Genomic DNA, 14,903 nt, shown 5'->3' on the forward strand with positions numbered 1-14,903 from the left:
CGGCCGTGCGCGTGCGCACTGCCGGGTCCGTGCTCGCTTCCGGCACTTCGCACCCTGCCGAACTCTCGCGAGAGCGGTGTCTCTGTGTCTGGACGTGCGACGGCTCTCACGTTCCGTCATGGCGCTGAAGGTGGCGGCGGTCGTCCGCGGCGCTCCAAAGGCGGTACTCAGACCCGCTCTCCTCTGCCGTCCTTGGGAGGTGAGAAGGGACAGCTGCGGCGCTCGCTGGCAGGCCACAGGCTTGCAGAGCGTCTTGGAGCCCGATTGGCTGTGGGCCCCGCGAGGGGCGGGGAGAGGGCTAGGCGCCGCACTTGATTGGCTGCCTCTGCTGTCAGTGAGGGGCTTGGGTAAAGTTGGCCCTCGTCCTGCTTTCCCAGGGGTCTGCATCTTGGGCGGGGGGAGCTCCGGACCGGCGAGGAGAGTGGGCAGCAACGGGCCAAGTGTCACCTCCTAGTGTCATTGTGGGAGCCTCGGGATCTTTGGTCCCGAGGCGGTCACGTGTCCCGGCCCGCGGGACTCTTGCCGTCTTAGGAATCCCGTTCCCAGTCCCCGTTCCTCCTCGGGATTTTCTCTTACGGACTGCTTTGTCGCTTGTCCCAGTGAAGTTGGAGAACCGGACTTTCCTGGTATCCCTGATACCACACCCTCCCCCTGGACATCTTTATAGCCCCAGATGCCTTCTCCCCGCAGGCGCCTGAAATGGAAGTGAGCTAGATTTTCTGAGACTGGGGAGGTGGGAAGCCGTGGGGGCTTTGCTTCCTCAGTTCTCCGTTTAGGATCTTGGTTATTCAGGTCTCATTCCTCTTTCTTTTCACACTTAAGCGAGGGTAGTTTACTCTGGGTGAGTCAGAAGCCATCGGAAGCATCAGAGAGCCCGGACTGGCTCTAGGGGTCAAGACGTATGACCTCCAGGCCTGGCTCCCCGCACTGACCCACAGTATGGCCACCCTCCTGTCTCTGAACTCCAGTTTCCCCTCCGGCTCAAAGGAACTAGCCAACCTTGACCTTCCAGAATCCTGTGACTTTGCTAACACACCTTGTGGACACATCTGCTATACTTCTGCCGTCTGACCCCTCAGGAAAGCTATCCTGTGATAGCTTATGCTTTATGAAATTCTGATTTCTCTTAACTTAAACCCCTCTGAGGAGGGGTTTTCCAGAGGCCCTGGCGGCTCTGGCAGTTAGGCTCCCATGGGGTCTTGGTGAAGATATTTGTCTCTTCCCTGATCTCCTCTTTGTGTGCTTGTGCCCATGTTGGGGTGGGGATGGAGGAAGGCAGCAGTGGGTAGCTGGGCAGTGCCTTGCCCTGAGACCGTCCTGGGTATGGAAAGCTTTAGGGATGAACCTCAGATCTTTGGTCCCACCAATTGGGGTCTTGTGGGAAAACATGCAGCCACCATTGGCACTTGATCTAACAGAACACGCTGAAGAATGAAGCCTCACTAAGATTTGGAATGTGGGAATCCTTTTGCAGGGACACATAACCACCCTGGGCTCCTTTCTTTCTGTGGCACTGTCAGAGGATGACTGAGAACCCACCCTCCCACTTAATGCTCAAGCAGTAGCCCTGTGCATATATCCCATCCTGCTTTAAACGGGGCTTCTTTGACAAGTGGCTTCAGAGGGCGGCGTAGGTGCGAGGCAGAACTCGTATAACCCCCTGAAGGAAGGTGCCTGTATCTGTCCAGAGCAAGATAGGGAAGTCAGTCTTGAGAGCTCTCTGGGTCTTTGGCTAAAGCCTGGAAGAAACATCTAGCATAGGGACCAGGTGAAGGAGAGGTTTAGCTTAGGTGGTGATGTCATCCAAGGGAGAGGGTAGGGGTGGGGGTGGTTACCCAGATACAGAGCTAGGTGCAGATGGTGGCTCACCACCATGGCCAAGTTACTTGCCTGGTGCCGTTGGACTCCTAGGAGGAATTACTTGCTGGGAGCTGCAGGGGTCCACCCAGTGCTGAACACCGGCTTGAGGAACTGGTGGGGTGAAGGGGCGGGTGTGCCCTGCTGGGAACCAAATGGCTTGCTGCATCCTCCCAGCAACCACATAAAGTGGGCATCTCTATTCCATAGGTTTCAGGTAAGGACAGGAAGTTCAGCCAGGTTAAGCTGTTTGTTACCAGAAGCAGTGGATGGTGGATTTGGACCAAGGCCTCACTGGCCCCCCCAAACCCACCACCCTTTCCTTCAGTTTCTCATGTACTTGTTAATTTGGGAAATGTTTCTTATGTCCAAGCTCTGGACCAGGCATTCTGCTAGGTCTTGGGATGACAGTATGGAACTGGACAGACATGGCTTCCGCCCTCAGGGGCTTAGGGGTTGGGGAGGGAGCAAGGCAGTTGATAGGGACAGCCTAGGGAGATTGTGGTTGGTGGGGGAGGGAGTAGGTAGGGCTTTGGGAGCCCAGAGGGACCTCCAGTTCCACAGCCTTAACACATCAGGGAAGGCTTCCTGGAAGAAGGGCAGTGGGAACCTCCTTCTATAAGTCGAATCAAGAGCCTACAAATAAGATGAATTCAGATACTGACAAGTGGTGGAAAGAAAACTAGGAAAGCCTCGAGTGTGCCTGTCACTGCAGGCCCAGGGGCCACATGGATAAGCAGGTACCTGCAGCCTTTTGTCTTAGTGGTCACTGCCCTCCTGGCCTCTGGCTTGGGTGGGTGACCGGCACACCAGTGCTGCCGGAGCTTGTGCAAGGGGATGGCTTGTGAATACCAGCCAGGTAGACCCCAAGGGGATGGTCACTCTGAGCTTTCTAGACTTCTAGCAAGAGGGCATGGCTCTTTGCAGAATGGCCGGGGGATTATGCTATTGGCTGGAGCACTCTGCTTTCCCAGTAGGCAAGGGGCAAGGGCATCTCAAGGGACAAAAGGGACCTTGGTTCTGTCCCTTCCCATTTGGGTTGAGGGACACCTGGGTGTGTTCCCAGGTGGGGCATAGCAGGGAGGAAAGTGTGAGGATCTGTAGCCCCACTGTAGAGGGACCTGGCACACAAGCTTCTGCCTCCAGACAATGTGGGGGACTCTAGATGGATCATTTCTCAACACCTGTCTCCTTTGGCCCAGATAGCTTTTACTCTGAAGCTGTCAGACAGGAGTGGTGTGGCTAAATGTGGCTGTTTCGGAGTCAGGGGGTTGGGAACATTTATCTTGCATGTAGGCTACGAAGCAGTTTTGCAATCCTTTATGAAACCCTTCTGAAAGCTTGGTGTCTGTGATTTTTCTAAAAATGGTTACGTTTTCCGTGGCGTGTTTGCTTTGGACTTGTGATTGTGGAGGGTCGTTCGCCACAGTGCCAACCGTGATGGTCTCTGGGCGGCCAGGGGGCTGGGTGCTCTCTTTTTCTTTTGATCTTCCTGTTAGGACTGTATGCTGATTTTATAATAAGGAAAACAGATTTTAAAAAAGATAAAGTGGTTGTTGTGATGGCCTTGCGGTTGGTTATGATTTCCCTATCGTTCCACATTTAGTGTGCCAACTTTCCCGCGTTAACAGACAACACACATCACTGAGCAGGAATAATCGGCAGATAAAGAATCACACAACAAAAGGGGGAGGGAGACACATTTCTTAACTGACTGTGGAACTCAAGGAGGCATAAAGGGTTGCGGCGAGCCTCCCGGGTGCTTTGACGGGCTGGTGCTTGGGAAATGGAGGCTCTGGAGCCATTTGTGTGGGCACGTACTGTGTGCTCTTCACCAGATGGTGGTGCGTGGTTGAGGTGAGCGGATGACACGTGGGGCCTGTCTGGGGATGGTGGGGACGGTCCCTCTCCCCTGCAAAGAGTTCAGTTGGCCTTTGCCAAACTGACTTTCTGGGCTCGGCAGCAACCTCTGACATCTGGGTTCTCTTTCCCAGGTTCTAGGTGCCCATGAGGTCCCCCGGAGGAGCGTCTCGGTAAGTACCCGCCAGGGTGTGTGCTTGCATTCGCGCAGACTGCTGTTGATGCGTGTACGTCCATCTGTGCGTGTGGAGGTGTGTGCATGCTGTTCCTCTCTGTTCCCTGGCCCTCGGTTTCCTTCCCTCGGAGGCGTGGTCTCCAGAGGTCGCCCACCCCTCCTCACGTGAACTGTACTACACAGTGTCCCCAGGGAAAAGGCCCTGTTCCCTGGGCACAGCCTTGTTCCTCCAACCTTGGCTGACTAGTGTCTTCTTCCTTCCTATTCTCTCTCTAGCAACAAACAATTGTGAGTATTCTTCTCATCTGCCTTTTAAGTTTTGGGGCTTTTAATTGCTGTCAGATTGACCCAAGTCCAGGTGGGGGTTGGGCCTGCTTCTGCTGCTGTCCCCCTGAGCAGCGAAGCCCCCAGGAGTAGCCCTGTCTGGGGTGGGGTGGGGTGGGGTGGCGGGGTAGGATACCCCAAGCTGGCACCTGGTCCCACCTTCAACCTCCCCTCCTTCCAGCCTCCATCGGCTAAGTATGGTGGGCGGCACACAGTGACCATGATCCCAGGGGATGGCATTGGGCCAGAGCTCATGTTGCATGTCAAGTCTGTGTTCAGGTAAGCAGCCCCTGGGCCCACTTCCCCTTGACCTGTACCCCCAGGGGAGGTTGTATCCCGGGCCACGGGTTGGGGGTGGCTTGAGAACCGTGCCAAGAGGGGCAGTAACCCCAGGCCTTTCATCCCAGTGCCTGTGATCCTGCCAGGCTGGCCTGGGCGTGGGGAAAGTGCCAGCAGTCCTGCTCACTGTGTTGTGGAGTTTGAGTGTCTCCCTGTTAGTTGGTGCAGATGGGCCTAGTCTCCTCTCAACCAGAGCCAGGTCAGGGTGGGCAACAGCAGTGGAGAGGCCTCTGCACCCAGTGGTCCGGGAAGGCTTCCGGGAGGGGGCCTGGCGTTCGCCTGGGGCCAGCTCCCTTGACCTGCTTCTGCTCCAGGCATGCGTGTGTGCCAGTGGACTTTGAAGAGGTGCACGTGAGCTCCAATGCTGATGAAGAAGATATCCGCAACGCCATCATGGCCATCCGGCGGAACCGCGTGGCCCTGAAGGGTGAGTTCAGGTTGGGGGTGGGCACAATGTGATACCATGCATGATTCCTTTCACTTTTTTTATTATTATTTATGAGACACACACACAGAGAGGCAGAGACACAGGCAGAGGGAGAAGTAGGCTCCTCGAGGGGAGCCCGATGCGGGACTTGATCCCGGGACCCCAGGATCACACCCTGGGCTGAAGGCAGGCGCTAAACCGATGGGTCACTCAGGGATCCCCTGATTCCTTTCACTTTTAAGCTGACACTTGTCCCTAGGACCACACGACTCTGACCTCAGGGTTTTTCTGGCTAGGGAAGACCCTTCTGCTTGGAGAATGGACAGAAGCTTCCAGGGTCCTGTCCACCCTGCGGTTCTGAGATCCTGGTGGCTGTAGACTATGTGGGGGCCTGTTTAGTCAAGGGCTTCTGCCCACCCCCTTCCCTCCTGGGATGGCCCTCTCTGCTGGGGTCAGCTTTGACCCTCAGAACCTTTTTCACAAACCACATGTCGCAGAGATGCAGTGTTAGCCCTCTGCCTGCTGCTTTGGCTCTACCCACCACTACCGTGTGGGTGTTACACACGGGAATTCTAGCCCTTCCTGAGGTCACCTCGGTTTGGTACATGTCTTTAAACTCTTTGTATTACTCATTTTGTAAGCTAGAGCCCATCACCTGCTCTGTGTGAGCAAAGCCAAACCCGGCTAGAGTCCCAGGCCCTGGCAGTCAAGAGGTGGAGCTGACGTGGCATCTGCAAGGTGCCTAAGACACTGGGCGAAGGCAGCGTGGGCAGGATGTGACTCGGAGGGGGCCATGGGCCCCGTGGGCTCTGAGAAAAGCCTACTCGGCACCCTCGGGAGAACCGCCTTTTCCCAGTGGCAACTGGCCCCCTGCTGCTCCGTTCTCTTTTGCCCTGGGTCCAGCCCGGGCCAAGCTATAGTCTTCTCCAGGCAGCCCCCATGTGCCCCTGAGCTGGGGCTCATGTGGCACCTCGACACAGGGCCTGACAGTGACACTGGTCAAGGTCACATTGCTGGCGCCAGCCTGGCTAGCCAGCCTGTTAGTAAGCAGGAGTGGTCACTTTCTAACCAGCCAGACCCTGATCTTGCCGTTTCCTGCCCAGGGTCTGGCAAGATCTCTTGGCTAACTGCCAGCCCTTGTTCATTCATTTGTTCATTCATTCAGTCAGTGAGTGTTTATCAAGTGCCTGCTATGTGCCAGGTGCTGCTCTAGGTCCTCGGAACCCATCCATGAAGCAAACGCATGCACACACGCACACCCTCTGCCCCCACGGGGCTTACGGTGCAGGTTACACTCTGGCGTTCTGTGAACTATTTCTGCTGTTGAAAGCCATCTTCTCTCCTGGTTGGAGCTGCCTCTGGCATGCGTTCCTTTGTTCAGGGAGGGGAATACGGTGGTATGGCTGAGCCTGGGGCCCCCCTCCAGCCTGTCTTCGTCTGTCTTGCAGGCAACATCGAAACGAACCATAACCTGCCACCATCCCACAAATCCCGAAACAACATCCTTCGGTGAGAACCAGGTGCACAGGGTTGGGGCTCAGTGCAGGTGTGGAGCGTGCTGGCAGACAGTTGTGGAATTGGCCATCTCCTCTTCTCTCCGTGTCCCCAGCACCAGCCTGGACCTCTATGCCAATGTCATCCACTGCAAGAGCCTGCCAGGAGTGGTGACCCGGCACAGGGACATCGATATCCTCATTGTCCGGGAGAACACAGAGGGCGAGTATAGCAGCCTGGAACACGAGGTGGGTGAGACCCGGGCTGTCCCCTTCTCCCCTCGGGTCATCAGGGCTGGGGATAAGCCTGGCTGGGGTCTACAGTAACGAAGGCCAGGCCTCGAAGAGAAACCTGGGCCAGAGGGTCTCTTCTCCCTGTCCCTGTCCCAGAGTGTGGCTGGGGTGGTGGAGAGCCTGAAGATCATCACCAAGGCCAAGTCCCTGCGCATTGCTGAGTATGCCTTCAAACTGGCCCAGGAGAGCGGGCGCAAGAAAGTGACTGCTGTGCACAAGGCCAACATCATGTATGCCCCGCCGCTGCCGTGCTCCTGCCCGTTCTGCAGGCGCCTGGGAAACCGCTGAACCGAACACGCTCCTGGGGCCCGCTCTCAGGGACTTGGAGCCCGGAGCCCTGGCCGCCCACCGAGGGGCCACACTCAGGGCTGTGTCCCCTTGCCTGGTTCCCAGGCGAGGCTCTACCGCACTGCATGCTTCGGGGAGGGCAAGCGGGATTATGCCTGTCTCACAGGCGGGGGGCTGGTCGGAGGTTGGAACCCAGCTTCTGTGGCCATCCGCACACCCCATTCCTCCAACTGGCTGTTAGAGTGGCCAAGCTGGTGTCTTGTGTCCCCCTCCTAGGAAACTGGGCGATGGGCTTTTCCTCCAGTGCTGCAAGGAAGTGGCAGCCCGCTACCCGCAGATCACCTTTGAGAATATGATCGTGGACAACACCACCATGCAGGTAGCTGGCCTGCCGGGCCCCATGGCCGCCTGCCTCGGGCACCGTGGGCTTCCCGTGCTCACGCTCCCGTCTGTCTCCTCCGTTCCTGTAGCTGGTGTCGAGGCCACAGCAGTTTGATGTCATGGTGATGCCTAATCTCTACGGTAACATTGTCAACAATGTCTGCGCGGGACTGGTGGGGGGCCCTGGCCTTGTGGCCGGGGCCAACTATGGCCACGTGTACGCTGTGTTTGAGACGGTGAGTGGCGCCTAGGGCTGCTGGCCCCTGGGTGCTCTATAGCTCGCAGACCATTCAATTCACTGGAAGTGTGAGGATTCAGTGGTTTTAGGTTATTCAGAGTTGTGCAACCATCACCATTGACTCGTTCCAGGACGTCGTCATCCCCCCAAAAAGGAAAGCCTCGTACTTGTTATTTGTCACTGTCACCCACACCCCCCCCCCCCGCCCCTGGCCACCACTCATCTGCTTTCTGCCCCTGTGCATTGGCCTCTTCTGGCCATCTCCTACAAATGGACGTGGGTTTTTATTTTGTTTTTTTTTAAGATTGATGATTGATTTGAGAGAGTGAGAAGCATAAGCGCACATGAGTAGGGGCAGAGGAGACGAAGGAGCAGACTCCCTGCTGAGCCACACGGGGCTCTGAGATCATGACCTGAGCCGAAATCAAGAGTCAGACGCTAGCCACTCAGGTGCCCCTACAAATGGAGTCTTATGGCATGTGGCCTTTTATGATTAGTTTCTTTGCCTTAGTGGAGTTTGTTTTTTTATTTTGCCCCAGTCTAGTGTTTTTAAGGCCCATCCACGCTGTAGCACAGCTCAGAGCTTTGTTCTTTTTTATGGCTGAGTCACATTTCATTATACGGAGAAACAGACCACATTTAGTGGACCTATTAGTTTCTATTTTTTAGTCTTTTTTTAAAAAGTGAGGCAAAATTGACATAACAGAGGGAAACTATTTAAAATGAGCAACTCCGGTATTAAGTGCACACATGGTGTTGGGCCACCGTCTCTTCTGTCTAGTTCCAGAGCATTTCCATCACCCTGAGAGGGGACTGTGGCCACATTCACGAGCATCCCCGCCCCAGCCTAGGGCACCCACTGACTTGCTCTCTGTCTCTGTGGGCTGGCCTGTTGTGGAGGCTTTGTGCCAGCACAGTCACATACCAAACACTGTGACCTTCGCCACCGCCTCCCCTGTCTCACCCCTTCTAGGCTACAAGGAACACAGGCAAGAGTATCGCCAATAAGAACATCGCCAACCCCACAGCCACGCTGCTGGCAAGTTGCATGATGCTTGACCACCTCAAGTAAGTGACTTCTCGATGCCCCACTGGCAGCCCCCCTGGCAGCCCCCGGCCCCAAGGGTTTGAAAGCTGCTCTCCCTCCTTAGGCTGCATTCCTACGCCACTTCCATCCGTAAGGCCGTGTTGGCATCCATGGACAACGAAAATGTGAGGCTCCGCTTCTCCCCTCCCCTGCCTTCCCCCCAGCCCCTTCCCCCAGGAGGGCTGGAGCTGGTGTGCCATCTGAGGGGCAGGAAGTGGTGACCTGGCACCTCCCACTGCCCCCAAGGGGAGGGCGGAACCAGGCAGGGTAGGGCTTTCTGGACCTGAGCTGGTCCCGCTGCCCCTCCAAGCCATGGGAGATAGTGGGCCGCCCTCGGGCTGCCTACAGGGTGGGGGTCAGGTGTTGGCAGGTCCCGGGTGTGTGTGCCCGAGCCTGTCTGTCTCCCGCAGATGCACACCCCCGACATAGGAGGCCAAGGCACTACGTCGGAAGCCATCCAGGACATCATCCGCCACATCCGCATCATCAACGGCCGGGCCGTGGAAGCCTAGGCGGTCCCTGGGACTGCCTCCACCCGCTACCCCTTCCCACTGCCGGCACTGCAGCCAGGTGGGTGGGCAGACCGAGAATAAACCACCCTCTGTCCCCTCTCTCGGCCGCCGCGCTCCTGTCACTCCAGGATGCTGACGTTTCAGCTCACACTTTATTAAGAAAAGAAATACGCACACTTCCCACTCAGGGCCCTTTGTGAGGGTTGGGGGCAGAACGAATTCTAAACGGTGGGCCAGGCTCCAGCATCTTCCTGCCCTGCCACGGGCTATGAGAAAGCTGGCACCCAGGAGGGTGGCAGGAGGCATCCCGCCTTCCCTGAAGGCACTGGGAGGGGCATGAGGGTGATCAAGGCCCGCCTCAAGCTGCACAAAGTGCCCGTCGAGGCCTAGGGGTTGAGCCAGGGGTGCTGGAGGCAGTCGGCGGCGCTGGCCCGCTTTTCGGGGATGTATTCCATCATGGGCAGCAGGAAGGCGCTGAACTGCGTGGCCTGCTCCAGGGGCCACTCGTACTTCTCCATGAGCACCTCGTACAGGCCCCAGTGCTTGAGGTTGTGGATGTGCCGCAGCTCTCCTGGGGGGTGGGGGGGCAGTGGCCTTGGGTGAGGCTCTGCCGGGAGGGCCCCGGGACCCGGCACTCCCCCTGCTTGGGAGCCTGTGGGCCCTGCCCTACCCTGGACATCCAGGAGAACGGAGCCTGCTCAGTCCTACCTCTCCGGTTGAAGAACTCCCGGGAGTAGCGGCCTGAGAGGGCAAAGGCTGGGGGGATGTCTCCCAGAAGCTCCACAATGTGGGCGATGTGGTCTGTAGACAGAGAGGAGGCTGGGGGGCAGCCGGGCGGCTGGGAGGCCCCGAGGCTGAGCCCAGGGCCGGCCTCCCCCTACCCTCGTCACGACTGTAGTCTTCTCCAGAGTGAGGCTCGAATAGGTAGTCGCCGGTGGCCAGCTCGAAGGCCTGGAAGGGGGAGAAGGTGAGGCTGCCAGCCGGTGGGCCGGCCCTGGGCAGCCCCAGCTGAGGCATACCATGCACGCCGTGCTCCAGATGTCGGCGGGGGGCCCGTATTCCGCTCCGATCAGCACTTCCACAGCCCGGTACTGGCGAGTCTGGATGTCCTCGGTGAAGTGCTTGTGCTGGAGGCAAGGGGAGCCCTGGGGAGCAGCCGGGGCCACAGCCGGCCTGCCCCCACTGGCCCCCACCATCTCCCACCGCCTCTGGGCCCATGAACCCAAGGAGCCCAGTGGGGTTCGCTCAGCCTCAGGGTCCCCAGAGGTCCCGAGAGGGACTGGCCTCCCCGCCCCTTGCAGTGGGTCCAGTTCCGCTGACTGGATGGGACAGATGCTGGTCTGGGCCCAGTCCTGGGTCTGAGTCATGAGGCAGACCCTGGGGTCTGGTCGAGTGGCACTGTGGGCCCCAACGGGCTCCTTGGGAGCGGGCCTGCGCCCCTGCCCTCAGCAGGGTGCCCAGCTCTGCTCTCCAGGCCAGCTCATACCACCCAGCAGGCGTTGCCCAGGTCTGCGATCTTGATCTTGATCTTGTCTGCGTTTTGGGGCTCTAGGGGGTTCACCAGGAGGTTTGAGGCACCAAACGGTGCTGGAGAAGGAAGAGAAGTGGGGAGAGACTGAGCTGGCCTGGGGTGGGGGCAGGCAGCCCTGCCCGCCGGCCACCCACCAAGTCTACCCACAGGCCCTGCCCAACTTACTGCTGGGTGACAGGAGGCCCCCGGTCTCCCGTTGGTTGGAGGAGCCTGAGAGGATGGAGCACGAGGCAGGAGAGAAAAGGGAGCCGGAGAAGCCTGAGGTCTGGGAGCCCGGGCTGAGGCTGCGCTCGCCCCCTCCAGCGGGGGAAGAGGAGGCAGGGGAGAGGCCAGCCCTGGTCCCCCCAGGGTGGCAGCCGGAAGAGGAGGTGGAGCCGCTGCCCCCCTCTAGCCTGGAGCCGGCGTCTGGGGAGATGGGCAGAGGCAGCGTGTGAGCAGAGGCCCTGGTGGCTGTGCTTGGTGGGCACGCCCTTGGGCCCTCACCCTCGGGGCCCTCACCCTCAGCCTGCGCCGCCGCCTCCATGGCCTCCAGCCTCTGCAAGTCCCGCAGCCGCTCCTCCAGCAGCCGCTTCTGCTGCTTCCGTTTGCGCCGCATCTTCTTCCTCTTGTTCTTTGACAGCTTACCGGTCTGCCAGTAGAGCCAGGGTCACCCCCGGGTTCCCTTCACCCACCCCCTGACCAACCCAAGCCTCTGCCGGTGCCTGCATGCCTCGCAGGGGCCAAGGCCTCCGGGCCCCAGGGCTACTTTGGGTGACCGAACATCACCAGACTCCAGCCCCCCACCCCTGGCACCAGCCCTTCACCTGCCTCCTGTCTCCATCCCCCTCTGGTCTCCCCAAAGCTGCAGTTTGCAAAGGAGCTGATGGGTCTGCCTCTGGGGTGGGGGGGCTCCCCTGGGGATGCTCTGGGCCCCACCTGGCCCTAGACGCAGCGTTCTTCCATTGAGGCAGTGGCAAGCCCAGCAGCCCCCGAGGACAGTTTAGGGTTTGTGACCCACGCTGTGTGTCACCCTCATCCTGGGGGGAGAGGTGGGGGGGTGGGACCAGAGACCCAAGGAGGGAGCTCTGAGGAGGCAGGGAGAGGAAGCCCAGGGAGAGGGGCACCCCAACTTACCAAGACCTCCTGGGGGGCAGTGCTGACTGGGAGGGCAGGGGAGCGTTGGGGGAGAGAGAGGAACAGAGACTCAGGCAGGGGCTGAGGCCCACAGGCCCCCCCCCGCCCACCAGCTCCTGCTACCTGTGGAGCGGGACGGGGGCGGTGCCCCTGACTGCTGCCACTCGGTGGCCTCAGTGGCCAGGCGCCTGATGTAGGCGTCACCCACACACAGCAGGATGTTCTCGGGTTTGATGTCGGTGTGGATGATCTTGCACTTGGTGTGGAGGTAGTCCAGGCCGTGCAGCACCTGAGGAGGGCCAGGTGAGCTCGAGCAGCCCCGTCCGTCTGCCTGTCACACTTGTCCCGTGGAGCACACAACGCTCACCTGCCGCACGATGCTCTTGACGCAGGGCACGGGCAGGCCCTGGTAGTTGGACTTGATGATCCACCTGAGGAGCTGGTGGCCCAGGACTTCCAGCACCATGCACACATCTGGGGCTGGGAGTGAAGGGCGGCCAGCAGGCACAGCTGGGGCGCAGGCCCCACCCACCCGAGGCTCTGCGGGTGCACAGTCACCACCCTCCTGATGTCATTAGAGGGTCCCTGTCGCTCTCAGGTGTGCCAGTTGGAATGGTACCTTCTGTGCTCGTCCCAGAGCCCGGGTGAGGCCACAGAGGCAGCTGCTGCCATTTGGGGTAACTCAGCAATGCCCATGAACAACCAGTGTCAACCTGGCCATGTGCTCCCCCTCCCCCCACGTATAAACACAAACCCCCAAAGCGCTGGGGCTATTCTGTGGACTAGTGTCCCTGGAAGGGAGAAGCGCAGATCGGGAAACTGAGGACCTAGTGGCTGGGATGGCAGGAGCTGGCCCTGCCGTTGCCACGCTGGGAAGGATACGGACCCCGTTAACCCCTGAGATCCTGAAGTCATCGATGAGCTGGACGATGGTCTCTCTCTTGGGGTCACTGGGGTCACTGTCTCGGACCTGGAGCGAAGGGGACACTACTGGCTCCGGCGTGCCCCGCGCCAGCTGCCGCCTGGGGCACCCCCGGGGCACCTCGGGCCCTCGTCTGGGCCTCGGGGCCTGCCCCTGCCAGCTGGAGCCTGCCCCTCCGGGAACTCCGGGAACTCCGCCCCGCCGGAGCGGGGAGCGGGGAGCGGGGAGGGAGGCGCCTCACACATTTCAGGAGCTTGATCTCATCCACGGCCGTCTCCGTGTAGTGCCCCGCGCTCTTCACCACTTTCAGGGCCACGAAGCGCTTGCGCCTGCAACCCCAAGGCCTGCGTCGGCTGCCGGCGGGCCAGAGCCCGGGGGCCTCGCGGCGGGCCCGGGGCCGGGGGGCGGGGGTGCTTACTGGATGTCCCAGCAGAGCCACACGGTGGAGAAGTGGCCCCAGCCCAGCTTGCGCACCACGTGGTACCGGCCATTGAACAGGTCGCCGATCCTCACCGGGTAGTAGCCGCCTGCGGACGGGAGCCGGGCGGTGGGCGGCGGGGCCCCGCGGTCGGGGTGCCGCGCCCGGCCCACCCCTCCCGCCGCCGGGCCGCCCGCCGGGCCTCACCCTTGCAGTAGTCCTTGGGGTCCTCCTGCTCCTCGTCGTCGGAGCCCAGCAGCCCCTGCAGCATCCGGGGCGCCGGCGCGGCCGGGGCGAGTTCGGAGCCCGACGACTCGGGGCCGCAGGACGCCTGCGAGCTGCGGGTGCGGCGGGCGGGCGGGCGGGCGGTGAGCGCGCGGTGCCGGGGTGCGGGGCCCCCCCGAGAGCCCGGGCCGAGCCCTACCTGCTGCTGCTGCCGCCGCTGTCCCCGCCGCCGCCGCCGCCCGCGCTGGCGCTCATCCCGGCCGCGGCCCGCAGCTCCCGCGCCCCGGCGGCTGCTCCCGTGGGGCCGGCCGCCGCCCGGCATTTATAGGCTCGGCCGCTGAGCTCACCCGCCTTTATAAATAGCCTCCCAGCTGCTCGGCTGTGGGCAAGGTATGCGGCGGGGAGGAGGCGCCGGGCCACCGGCGGCCCCCGCCCCACCCCCACCGGCGACGGGCCGCGCTGGGGACCGTCGGGGCCACTGGCCTCCACGCTCGCGCCGACGGGGACACCCCCCCGCCCCGGCAGGATGCCCTAACGAAGTGCCCAGGCTGAGGCCTTGTGGCGGGGCGGGGGGGGGGGGGGCCCACTGAGTGGGGGTGTGTCAGCGGCCTGCTGAGTCCCCACACGGCAGAGCTGGAGCCAGCTGAGGGGGGCAGTGGGCAACCTGGTCCTCAGGCCGCCCCCCGCCCCCCCACAGAGCTCACATGCCCTAGGACAGCAGTGACACTTGGAACATTCTCCGGTTTCCTGCTTGGCCCCTGTGGTCGCCTTCCCAGAGGTGACCCTCCCTGTTCCCTCGCAGACCCCATTCCCTGTGCACACTCCGTGCTCTTCCACCTTACGTGGCCTCTTGACCCTTTAGGCCAGCAGGAGCCTCCTCCCCCCGCTCCCCCCCCCTGGCCCCGAACGTGGTGCGTGGTGTCACTGGGGATTCTGGATGAATGAGTCAAGGCCTGAGCTGAGGGCAACTGGTTCCTCCCACCGGAGGTGCCCGGACGGGTCAGAGCCTGGAAGCCTACCCGCTCAGGACTCCAGCACCGACCCCGTGTGCTCTCCCTTCCAGCTCCTCTGGGCCCTGCAGCCATCCCCGCCTTCCTCGCTGGGCCCACCATCCACCTTGCCCTGTCCTCGGATGTCCTCCTCTAGGGACCAGACAAGCCCACAACTCTCAGGACATACCAGAGGGATGCCAGGGTCGGGTCCAGCAGAGCCCTCTGGAGCCTGTGACTTGGGACTGCATCCAAGGGATGGGGGAGCGTTGGCTCCCCAGGAAGGGGTAAGTGGGTAAGCATCCAGGGAGGTGCGGGGTCTGGCTGGGGTGAGGCCTACAGCCCGACAGACAGGAGGACACCTCCTGGGCCAGAGTGGTAGGCGGGGGTGGGGTGGGGTGGGGTGGGGATGGGAGGGAGGCCGGGAGGC

The 14,903-nt window shown here is 60.9% G+C and overlaps 2 protein-coding genes across 4 annotated transcripts; one reads left to right on the top strand and one right to left on the bottom strand.

The window, feature by feature from the left end:
• On the top strand, positions 1-9,374 carry IDH3G (isocitrate dehydrogenase (NAD(+)) 3 non-catalytic subunit gamma). Of its 2 annotated transcripts, XM_072816945.1 has the most exons (13): positions 1-199; positions 3,852-3,890; positions 4,169-4,180; positions 4,398-4,495; positions 4,870-4,982; positions 6,431-6,491; positions 6,592-6,724; positions 6,866-6,999; positions 7,334-7,436; positions 7,528-7,674; positions 8,650-8,744; positions 8,828-8,888; positions 9,174-9,374. In XM_072816945.1, exons 1-13 carry the CDS (start codon positions 119-121, stop codon positions 9,273-9,275), a joined length of 1,179 nt encoding a protein of 392 aa, XP_072673046.1. In that variant the 5' UTR covers positions 1-118; the 3' UTR covers positions 9,276-9,374. The 2 variants fall into 2 exon arrangements, with proteins under 2 accessions (XP_072673046.1, XP_072673047.1); XM_072816946.1 differs by lacking the exon at positions 4,169-4,180.
• A 34-nt stretch (positions 9,375-9,408) lies between these two features.
• Positions 9,409-13,776, bottom strand: SRPK3 (SRSF protein kinase 3). Of its 2 annotated transcripts, XM_072816944.1 has the most exons (15): positions 13,684-13,774; positions 13,467-13,597; positions 13,260-13,368; positions 13,083-13,170; positions 12,802-12,889; positions 12,287-12,393; positions 12,043-12,208; positions 11,920-11,945; positions 11,305-11,434; positions 10,972-11,211; positions 10,762-10,862; positions 10,295-10,402; positions 10,157-10,226; positions 9,984-10,076; positions 9,409-9,846 (listed from the first exon to the last, which is right to left on the bottom strand). In XM_072816944.1, the coding sequence occupies exons 1-15, from the start codon at positions 13,737-13,739 to the stop codon at positions 9,662-9,664; spliced, it is 1,698 nt and encodes a 565-aa protein (XP_072673045.1). In that variant the 5' UTR covers positions 13,740-13,774; the 3' UTR covers positions 9,409-9,661. The 2 variants fall into 2 exon arrangements, with proteins under 2 accessions (XP_072673045.1, XP_072673044.1); XM_072816943.1 differs by having other exon boundaries at positions 9,984-10,226; positions 13,684-13,776.
• Between the last annotated feature and the right edge of the window lie 1,127 nt (positions 13,777-14,903).

This window comes from Canis lupus, chromosome X (assembly GCF_048164855.1).
Source record: "Canis lupus baileyi chromosome X, mCanLup2.hap1, whole genome shotgun sequence".
Classification (NCBI taxonomy): Eukaryota; Metazoa; Chordata; class Mammalia; order Carnivora; family Canidae; genus Canis; species Canis lupus.

What these genes read in the sequence shown, in the direction of transcription:
- SRPK3 (XM_072816943.1), bottom strand. Translation starts at nt 13,739, where the DNA reads ATGAGCGCCAGCGCGGGCGGCGGCGGCGGCGGGGACAGCGGCGGCAGC. An exon ending in TCAAGAGCATCGTGCGGCAG is followed by an intron (nt 12,209 to 12,286) that starts GTGAGCGTTGTG and finishes GGCCCTCCTCAG; the next exon opens with GTGCTGCACGGCCTGGACTA. An exon ending in TGGGCAACGCCTGCTGGGTG is followed by an intron (nt 10,403 to 10,761) that starts GTATGAGCTGGC and finishes CCTTGCCTCCAG; the next exon opens with CACAAGCACTTCACCGAGGA.
- IDH3G (XM_072816945.1), top strand. Translation starts at nt 119, where the DNA reads ATGGCGCTGAAGGTGGCGGCGGTCGTCCGCGGCGCTCCAAAGGCGGTA. An exon ending in TGTACGCTGTGTTTGAGACG is followed by an intron (nt 7,675 to 8,649) that starts GTGAGTGGCGCC and finishes CACCCCTTCTAG; the next exon opens with GCTACAAGGAACACAGGCAA. An exon ending in ATGATGCTTGACCACCTCAA is followed by an intron (nt 8,745 to 8,827) that starts GTAAGTGACTTC and finishes CTCCCTCCTTAG; the next exon opens with GCTGCATTCCTACGCCACTT.